The sequence below is a fragment of the Herpailurus yagouaroundi genome, unplaced genomic scaffold (genome assembly GCF_014898765.1).
Source record: "Herpailurus yagouaroundi ecotype Mexico unplaced genomic scaffold, PumYag 185, whole genome shotgun sequence".
Taxonomy (NCBI): domain Eukaryota; kingdom Metazoa; phylum Chordata; class Mammalia; order Carnivora; family Felidae; genus Herpailurus; species Herpailurus yagouaroundi.
The window spans coordinates 27,172,878-27,183,976 of NW_024412416.1; the positions used below are offsets into that span (position 1 = coordinate 27,172,878).

At 37.9% G+C, this 11,099-nt stretch overlaps 1 protein-coding gene across 3 annotated transcripts in view; it reads left to right on the plus strand.

The window, feature by feature from the left end:
- GABRG3 (gamma-aminobutyric acid type A receptor subunit gamma3) overlaps positions 1–9,758 on the plus strand; it is a 717,311-nt gene extending 707,553 nt beyond the window's left edge. For all 3 annotated transcript variants that reach the window (XM_040493887.1, XM_040493886.1, XM_040493888.1), the window contains one exon: positions 1,557–9,758. In XM_040493887.1, coding sequence (XP_040349821.1) covers positions 1,557–1,838 — 282 coding nt within the window. In that variant the 3' untranslated portion in view covers positions 1,839–9,758. The remainder of the gene's footprint in view (positions 1–1,556) is intronic.
- Positions 9,759–11,099: the final 1,341 nt, after the last annotated feature.

An 11,099-nucleotide genomic window follows, 5' to 3' on the forward strand; every position in this document is an offset into this window, starting at 1 on the left:
AATAGGGACACTGAGTGCTATACGCTTTTACCTGCTTTTCTCTGCTTTTCGGCTTCACATAGCTATGAGCATATTCAATCAAACTAAAATCCAGAAGTAGAAGAAAAGATGTACACTGTTTCCTTGTAAAAATAGTTTTGGGTAAAAATACAGTTGACCCTTAAAAAATATAGTTGAACCTTGAATAATGCAGGGATTAAGGGTGCTGCCCTTTCTCCCACCCCCCCCCACACAGTCAAAAAAGTGTATATAACTTTTGACTCTCCAACAACTCAACTACTAATAGCCTATCATTGAGTGGAAGCCTTACCAATAACATAAACAGTTGATTAACATATATTTTGTATGTTATATGTACTATATACTATATGCTTACATTGATGTAAACTAGAGAAAAAAAGATTAAGAAAATCATAAGGAAAAGAAAATACATTAACAGTACTGGACTTGTATTCATTGAAAAAAATTTGCATATTAGTGGACTTGCACAATTGAAATCCATGTTGTTAAAGGATCAGCTGCATAAGAGGTATTCACGATGCTTTCCAATGAATTTTGGAAGGTCTCTCTCCCCAAGCAAGGAACAACAGATCTAGCCAGTCAGCTGAGAACTGGGTTTGTGTGTTCACCTCTCCCTTGATTTCAGCTTTCACTACTTCCATTGGCACACTTCAGTCCCTCAGTTCAACCAGCACAAATAAAACTAAAGCAGAAAGGCAACTATAATCCTTAATACTCTCACATTATTCAGTCAAATTTAGAAATATAACCTCTTAACAGACTTCAATTTAATACGTAATTCATAGTTATCTGGAAGAACTCAAACAAGTGCCTGAGGAATTGGCAAGTCTATATGAAGACACTTCTCAAGGTTAAGAGTGATTCATCTCATTTATGAGTGAACGTAAGTCACCCCCTCTCCTATACAGGCCCTACACTGACTTTTCCACGTCAGGAAGAGAGCTTGGGAAATAGAAAATAAAACATTCCAATTGTACACATTTTTGGCTATTTCTCTATATGTGACAAATGGTGTCTGGCCACCACACACTGAAAGCTCATTTTTTACCTTAATTACATTGAACAAGAAGATTCTGCCATCAGTCTTATAATACCATATTTTTACTACTTACTAATTAGGGAAAAACAAATTTCTCTCTCCACATTTCAATATATGTAGTGCTTAATATTTGGGGATTATATACAATATGTACATATTTACTCCAAATCAACAGAAAAGTAGGCAGAACAGAGACTTGAAATGGTTAATACATATCTGAAAATGTGCTGAGCTTCCCTCACCAGCAATTTGAGATATGCAACTTTTGAAAGCTGCATTGTACTTTTTTTGCATTGGATTTTCAAATATTTAATTGGCAGACTGAACTCTAAAAGACTGAAATGTCCAGTTCCGGGATGGGGGATGTGTGGGAATAGGCATGGCATTATCCTCCTTATTTGGTGGACAGATATAACATGCACCTAATTGCTAGATTTATCTCAGGCTGTTCTTATTGCATTCATGATGATTCTTGTGTTGTTCTTATTGCCTACAGAACTATTCTCTCCTTGACGTGAGGCCACCACCACCTGCAATGATCACTTTAAACAATTCTGTATACTGGCAGGAATTTGAAGATACCTGCGTCTATGAGTGTCTGGATGGCAAAGACTGTCAGAGCTTCTTCTGCTGCTATGAAGAATGCAAATCCGGATCTTGGAAAAAAGGGCGTATTCACATAGACATCTTGGAGCTGGACTCATATTCTCGGGTCTTTTTCCCTACATCATTCCTGCTCTTCAACTTGGTCTATTGGGTTGGATACCTGTATCTCTAAATATTTCTGTGGTGATGAGTAAAGAGCACTAGATTTCACTCTTTACTTTCACTGTCCCCAGACCAGTAGTGACCACTTGGAGTAGGAAGGAAAAACACTGCTCAGTTTATCTGAAGTTATACATTACCTTTGAGCAGCACCGGAGTACCTGGCAACCATTTCTATTATGCATTTCACACTCACACACATGCGTGCGCACACACACATTAATTGAGTTTTAAAGTGATATTCTTGCTAATCCCTTATTGAATCTGTAAATTGGTGATGTTTATGAATGGTTTTTGGATATTGGAAACAGTTGCCAATTGTCATTGCAAGGAAATCTGTAAAACATGTAAGCAAATATCCGAGAAGCTCTCTTATGCCAAGACCCCTTCTATATCTTTCCTTAGCAACTCTTAGGAGCACCAGTGCCCACATGTGTGGAGTCACTGCTTGCCGGGACACACTCATGTTGACCTCATCCCCGTGTTCCTGGACAGTCTGAGTTCAAGTATGAACTGCAGTGAGTTTTGACCTGGTTTCCTCTCTTTGTGACCTCTTTTACTCTGGAACTATCATTGCTACCTAAAATTTCTTTATTTAATAATCTCACCCTAGGTTTAGGAAGGGTGTATATGCATTATCCACAAGTTTCCAGTTGAGAAAAAAATATGATTTGAAAAATTCTCATGTTGCTGAATTCAATGATGTTGATTATCTCTGAACATCAGAAGGTTATTACTCTATTCCAAACTACTAAAAGTAAGCAGTATTTTAACTTTGGGTTCTTGGATTAGTTCAGTTGGAGTTCAACATTTAACCTTAAGAGTTGTGTTTTGTTAGACCAAAACACAACCCCAGAGTATGTATCTTTTGTATGTTATGCTATTACAGGTTCAATGATTATCTTCATCTTGCAAAGACAAGTATACAGCACTCATAAGCTCTTGTCGTGAAAATGTTTTCCAAAGTGTGAAAGAAATATAGATGGAACTTAAAAGTTTCATAGTTATAATTAACTTTCAAGTCAAATCAACTTTAGATGCAAAAAAAGGGCAATGGCTATCATCAATGATATATTTTGATGAACAAAATTATTTTATACTTTGAGATATGAATATGTAGCAAAATCCCAAAGAAAAAATCCCCTGAAATTATTACTCTTTTGATATTTTTATAACACAAAACTAACTTGGTTCTTGATGTTAGTTCTTTGTTATAACTGGATACCAGTATGTAACTTCACAAGACTCTTCAGAAGCCTCCCACCATTGATAGGAAAAACAGTCCCACCAGTTCATTAATAATGCTTTGGCATTATTAAAATTTTGGTACTAAAATTTTGCTACCAGTATCTCTGTACTTCTCATCTTTCTCATCCATAAAATTGAAGTAATTTTATTGGAAACCATAAAATTTTATTTTAATTATCTATTGTAAGTACAATTATTACTCAGAAAAGAAGGTAAAATAATACACAGAGAGAATATATAAAAGTGCTAATTTCACATAATTTACTGGATTAAGACCAGACATAAGGGGATGGGAGTGGAAGAGGCTAGAAAAGTATAATATAAATCTGTTTATATTTATGAAATATCATTCATATCAAGTGAATGCAAATACATTGGTATGATCACCCAGCTTTCAAGGACTGAATCTATATAGTGTGAGACACCCAAGTCCTCAGCTTTTCTTCCTGTCATCTCCCTGACTTTGATTTAATAGTGGCTACATAGGCCACAAGCCAATTGGGTTCTATTTAGCAAATTCAATTTAAAACATAAAATAATATTTGTGGAGAAACAAGTTGAACCTATTGGCTTACATGAAATTTCTACTCTATTGAAGAATTTCACATACTAGCATCCTTGTTCTGTCTCTCATGCATAAACTACTCCCCCACACTTGGCAGTGGTGTCCTGGAGGCACCCTGACCAAAGGAATCCACCATATCCCACCAAAGCACTGAGTACCCATGGAAGGTGGTCCAAAGTCAGTCCTTTTCAAGCATAATTTTCATCTTTATGAATTTATAATATCTAACAATATGAAGAATTTCAACCTGTTATGTCTTAAAAGTAGTTATGGAGGGAGATGAATTTTCTAGTGAAATTCTTCTTGGAAGAGACATAACCTAAGAACACTTTTATAAGATAAATTTGCTCTACTTTTACCTTAAAAATTATATTGATGCCTCTTATTTCAAAGCTACTCAATATTTGGGTGTTGTTGGCAACTCATAAAATTATATGTGTAGGATATACTTACCAATAACCTATTTGCTGAATCCAACCATTCTCTTCCCCCTGATCTCAGCCATCCTGCTAATTTAAACACTAGTTCATGGTTCATTTCTCCATAAAGGAAAACTTTTATTTCAAGAGAGTCTCATAGATGTTCACTCACAAAGTATAAAATAGACTCCTGCCCATACAGCAATCTACCCACAATGGGTTCTGACTAAAAAGAACTCAAACATCCCCTCAGAGCACACCAATGTCAGTTTCTCTGCAGGCTTGTCTGTTCAAGTTCTCTTATAAGTCTCACCTTCTGAGATAAGCCTTCAGTCCACAATACAAGAGATGGTATGTACCTCATGCAGGTACAGAGCTCAGGGGCTTGCTTATTAACTATGTAAGAGTTTACCTTTTGGAGGAGGGAAGAGGAGAAGCACAGGAAGAATGTGAAGGAAATGTATCTCTCTTAAATTGAGGGACTCTCCTTCACCAGTATGCTTGGTTAGTAGCGTATGTGTGAGGTGCATGGGTGTAAGGCTGTTCCACCCAGACCCAGCGCCTGTAGAGCTCTGGCCAGCTTGCTTTGCATTTAGACTTGAGAAATATGTTTTGTGTTTTCATGGCAGCTGGTGGGGAAACTGTGTAAGTGGCTGGTATTCTAAAGGTGCTACTGTATTCCTCACTTTCAGAAATACTGTAAATTTCAGAGATGAGAGTTATGTATTTTGAAAAGGATTTCTAATTTCTTACCACTGTGGATCATACTTACAACTGTGACTGTCTCTCCTTTAAGCTTCATCCAGGCTGAGAGGGAGAAAAAAGAAAAGGCATTCCACATCAATGAAATTAGAGAAAAAATTCCTCTTCAGAGCCTAGAAAGTTTCTGTTTCTACAAAGTCTCAACACCAGTGACCAGAGGAGAGATTCTCAGGTACTGGGCAGAGAAGGAAAATGTTACTATAAGTTACTTTTGACCCAGCCAATACTGCCCCCTTTTTACCCAACATATGCCTTAAAATAACACATAAAGCTTATATCATACACATCTCATAGATTTTCCATTTTCTGTAATCACATATATTCATGACAGGTTTTATTTATTGTTTATGGATGGATGGAGACAGGATTTTCTTTTGTGTGTGTGTGTGTGTGTGTGTGTGTGTGTGTGTGTGTGTGCCAAGCAGTCTTATCCTTAATTGTATAACAAATCAGGTAAGAAAATAGTTTTTGTCAATTCAGTTGAAAAAATGCTTGTCCTCCATGGCAAAGCATTTTCAGGCTACATAAGGGAAATTGGGGCCAATCTAAATTAGTGCTTCTGATGGGATGTGAGTGTCCACCCTTCACACTGAGTCTTTTTATCTGGCCATAGCTTGCTACAGTAAAAGTGTCTAGACATATTTTTTGCTTCTCTGCAAAATAGCATACTCTGCAAGCAAAGGTGGGTATTTCATAACCCCATTTTGCATTAACGTATACTTGCCACAACTAGGAAGCAATGGGGCACTCTATCTAAAGGGCTAGAAAAAAGACAAACAGAACCTCTTCTTCCTTGATTATTTTTTTTATCTCAGCTGCCAAAAACTGAGAACTTTCTTTATTTTGCAAACTTGAAGAATTATAACTAGTTTCCAAGCATATACTTATCACTATATCAGATCAATGTTCTCAAGACACAAAGCACTTTGAATTCTCTCCATGATCTTACAAATATCTGCTTTTTCTGAGAATTTATAAACTATATAAATATGAAGTTTCAGACCCAATTTCTGTAAAAAAGAAAAGTTAATGAATGACTTGGATAAACATAATCATATATAAATACACACTGGAATGTTCAGAACACTATTGTTTTTAAAATATTCAGAAAGATGTCTGGAAATAAGGGGGGGGCAAACAGATTGTAAATACACTGCAAATATTAAATTCATGACTTTCTGCTGAGTCTTCTTCAAATTGCCCCAAATTGAGGAAGTATGCAATCTGTGCCTATTTCTTCCTCTCAAACTTGCATGTAGGAAACATTCAGGTTGACAAGGTTTAGAAGTATTTCTGCATCGTATAATCATATCCGAAGACCAAAATAAATAAATAAATAAATAACAGTTCAGGCTAAATGACAAATCCCTTCTTGTATTCCTTGTTTACTTAACCTTTTACTTTAGAAATAATTTTCTATAATTAAAAGGAGAAAGCATGTACATGTTGAGATAACAGGATAATAATTCAGTCATTCATGTCTCTGGGAGAATAAAAACTTGCCTTCTTTAATGTTTGATAGTTTTGAAGACTAGAGACTAGACCATTTCCATTCCTCTTTTCAACTTTATTCTAATTACAAGTCAGCAATTCCAGGCTATAACCTGGTTTAGTTCTATTAAAATTAAAGAGAGGCTATTCCCTACTATTTTTCTTCAAAATGTCCTTTAGTTAAATGATGCTTTGCTTTTTAATGTTGTCAGTAAAATACCTTAATCCTCTTATTACTCTGCTCACATAAAAACCAAATTTTAGACTAGTTTAAATCAGTACTAAAAAATTAGTTGAACAGCCACTAACAAGTGTTCAACGTTTTAAGCTAACCAAGTGGGTTTTTCAGATTGTATAATATAGGAACATGAGCTAGAAAATTTGGAAGACAAAACACACAAACATGAACACACATACACACACACTTGTGTACACACATGCATACACATGCATGTACACACACATGCACACACGCAAAACAAACACTGTTTGAATGCAACATTCAGGTAATTAAAGGAAATTTAAATTGTTCTGCTTGCATTATTCAGATATTGGCTTACTTTCACCACTTCGTTTTTCAAATTTGTAACCACAACACAGTTTTCCCAGCCAAGTGGACTAGCTCCACAAAGTGAGGGTGATAGTGGTTCCTGCAGGGAAGGAAGGCTCTCCATGTCTGTTGAACAGTTTAAACTGAACAGATTGGAAACAATAGTGAAGACTGATTTCCAATAATGAAATCTCACAGATTGTCAAGGTAGTTGCCATAGTTTCTTCTTTTCTGATTATTTGGAATTTCTTCTTCATTTCTCCCACTAATCAGTTATTCACAAAAGGATTAAAATTCCTAATTTCCAAAAACAAAAAAAAAAGTAGGAGTCCTAACTCTCAGTCAGACTGATTTTTAGGAATAAATAATGATTGTTTTTATTTGTTTAGAATTTACTAAAATATATTTTTATCCTGTACTGTTCACATTTATGAGGAGGGATTTCAGTTTTGTCAACTGAGTGAAGGCACCCCAATACAGAGAACAATAGTTTAATCACTTTTATGGAGAGATCAGACCACCCCATCCTCTATCTAGCCCAGTCAACCCATCCACCATTCAGTTAAGCTGCCCCATTCATTTAGTCCATGCACTGGTTAGTGCAGGGTAGGTCTAGAATCTATAGAAAGAAGAGTAATAATAGAAATTTCATAATATTTGCTGATTAAAATTTCAAATTGTGAGCCACGTAGGGTAAGATATTAGAAGATAAACTATGTTGCATCATCATAACCATCATCATCATCATAACTATCACCATCATCACCATCATCATCATCATGACCATTATTATCATCTATATCCTTTTACATGTTCCATACTAGTCTTTAGCTATTGATCCAAAACAAAGGTTTAATGTTTTTTTTCCAAATCATAACAAAATTAGAACTTAAATTAAGAAGAAAATGGAAAATTTTAATTTTAGCTTAAATATTAGATATGCAGATTATAGTTTAAAAACTTGTTTTTCTAAAACATTTCCATAACTTCTCTGTGTCCCTTCAGTCTTAGTCTGTCTACCTTGCTTCAATCAAATTTGAAATTATTCCTTAAGAGAACACTCCACCTACTTTTTCTTTATTGGTTGCTTCTGGGTTTTTTGTTTTTGTTTTGTTTTATCTCACGTGGCTTTGTTATTCTTTTTCATGAAGATAACATATGTATTGGCTATGAACTCTTTTCCCTAAAATGGATGCATCTTCAGACACCACAGATTTTCTTAGCCCAAAAGGACAATCAATATGCTTCTTAGTATACAATTTGGGTCTAGGCTTTTATTCCCCCTAATTTATCTTGAGATTTTTACTTTTAGATAGAAGTAGACACAGGCAAAATATATTGATTACATTTACAGTGTTTACTATTATATTATCTGTTTAGAATAACTGTATTAAGATATTGTAAAAGATACTTTCAATTATTCTTGACCTTCAAAATGACTAATTTTGTGCTAGTGAACAATGTTTACATGCATATATTTATAAAACTACATGATATGTTTTTCTTTACAAGCAGCTCCTGGACTGAGTGAAAGGGTCATTCCTCATGAGTGCATTTTCTATGGAAGATTCTAGAAGAGTAATAATTTTCAGGGATTGGGCCTGGGTTGTCTTGTAAGCAGCAAAGGGCCATCTTGTGTTTACATGCAGTGATGTGCGTATTTGTGTATGTATGTACAGTGGTAAAACTGGAACAACTTATTAACATGTGTATTACTCTACCCACCACCCCAAATGTAGTTGAAAAAAGTAGAAAGGAGCACAGTTTTACTAGTGATAGTATATTAGCTTACTAAGTGTTTAGTTAAGGAATAAAGGAGTGAGGGAGAGAGTGAGGGAGGGAGAAAGAGAGAGAAATGGACAGTCTCTATATTTTCTGGAAATTTGGGACCACATTCTTTCTTAAAAAAAAATCAAGTTTAAATACCTGATCAGAGTTGGTTCTGAGTTCAAACAATCCTGCCTCCTACTGAGAGCACGATCATATTTTCACTTGGGTGCACATCTGAGCGATTCTATGATCATTTGTGCAGGTGGTCAGTATTATCTGATAAGCTAGAAGTAGTTCTCAAGATGGAGGTGACAAATAGCCATCCTCACACTTGTTTAGGACGCATTTTTCATGTCCAACGTGAGAAAGCATCGATCAGGTCTAGTGTGAACCACGCGACATTGGAATTAGCCACAGTGCATGGACTGTCCTCTCTTTTTGAAACTTGTGTGGAAAGTAAACCATCAGGAGCCCTGGGAAATGCCCCAGGCAGAAAGGGAGGGAAAAAGCCTGATCTGTTCTCTGCCTCAATGCAATTCTTCCTACTTGTGAAGCCATCTTGTTCAGGTGGGAGGAAGGTAGAGGAATTCCAGAGTCTGAGAGCATCTTGGAATTGACTGTGAGCACATAAGGGTAGATGAGTTCGGTCCTGAGAAGGGGTCCACCCTGCTCAAGTGTGTGTGTCCACCCCTCTCTAGGAAGGTGGATCAAGGACCAGGCCAGGGTACTCACCAAGTGGCCTCCAACAGTCCCTGCTCCCGTCATCCCACATGGACTTGGAAGCCCTGACTCCCAGTCTTCGGGCCATCTCGGGCCCCTCCCCACTGTCCCGAGATGGTTCTGAGATCCTGCTGTCCTCCTCCCCTCTCTCAAGGATGTAACTCCCTGCTAGTCGTGCAGCTCAGCTCGTGGTGTCCTAGTGAAACGAGGGCGCACTTGCGCCCCACGTGCCTTGGCGACACGGGCGGCACCACGCCCCGCTTCGCCCCGTCCGGTCCCGCCGCACCTTCTAGGCCGTGCCTTGCCCTGGGCCAGCTGGGCCTGGTGGCTGGGTCGCACTCTGTATTTGTATTTGGATTCCTACGTTTGTACTACTAATACAAATAAATGCACATGTTGTCAAAAATACTTGACCCAGGAATGGGCATCTTTCCGGTTTGGGGTGGGTGACCAAGAGGCTGGTGAAATGCAGGCTGGGGCCAAAGTCAAGGGTAACCCTATGCATGTGGTCCCTGCCCACCAGGGGGACATGGCACCCAGTGCCCCTCTTGGAGGCTCAGTTCCCTGCCCAGCACCACACAGACATTTCTGCAGTGCTGAAGGGGAGAGGGTTAAATGTCTTCTCTGGCAGAAAGGTTATAAGTGGCTAGCGTCCAAAGGAAGTGTCTTCCTCTTCCACTCCTGCCAAAGCCCATGAACAGAGATTTCTAACCCATCCCTGGAGAGCAGGAAGCCCCACTCCAGCCAAGTCAAGGCAACTGATGCCAGCCTCTGGGGCCTTGCCCACAGTTGAGGAGATGACTACAGTGTGGCCAGTGACCCTATACTGTCTATGCATCTGGAAAGGACTGGCCACCCCCAAAGTCCAAACAGTTGCTTGATGGGAAGGCGCTGCAGCCCCACACTAAATAAAGGCAAACCTTCACAAAGGAAAACTATAAACCAATCGCAACTCCCACCACTGTGGGTAGACAGAAAATTTTATACTCTAGTTTATTTGAATTGAGCACATATTACTAAAAGTGAACAACCCAGGTCGCCTACCTAGTTCACCTAGTATGACTTCAACAAAATAGTCTCACCTCTTCCCAGATGGCCCTGTGCTGGTAGAAGGTGGGGTGGGGGCTACCAGACATTTTCTACCACCTCTGCCTGTTTCTACCTCTGCTTTCAGTCCTAACAGAGGACATAAAATATGACATTGGATTTTCAGAAGCTGATTAGACCTCTCCTAAGTACCTATTTCGGTGTTTTCAGCAATTACTTCTAGAATTACTTCAATCTGTGCTTAAACACTGACGAACATTTTGTGTTCATTCCTCACTTTCTCTTATTAGAATTGTCAAGTTCTCCCTGTTTTGTGGCCAAAGTTGCAGGCCCTTTCAGAGATAAATTATAACAGCTGTCACATGTATTAAGAAATTTTCACACATTGAATTTATTCCATCCTTCCAGCACACTGTGATGGAGGTACTGTATTTGTCACTGTATTTTACTGATAAGACAATTGACACATGGGTTAAGATAACTTGTCCAATATTGTAAGCTTACAAAAAGGATTTAAATGCTAGAAATATGACTTCAGGTAACTTCAAAACTCCTGTGCTTAGTGGCTACGCTCTGCCAGTCAGGGTCTTGAAAACCTTGATATGGAATGAACTTCTGAGGCCATTCATTTACTGTGGTAGAAGCTCACTTTTTAATTAATATAAACACACTTTTCTTTGGAAAATAGCATCTCTTCCAGGT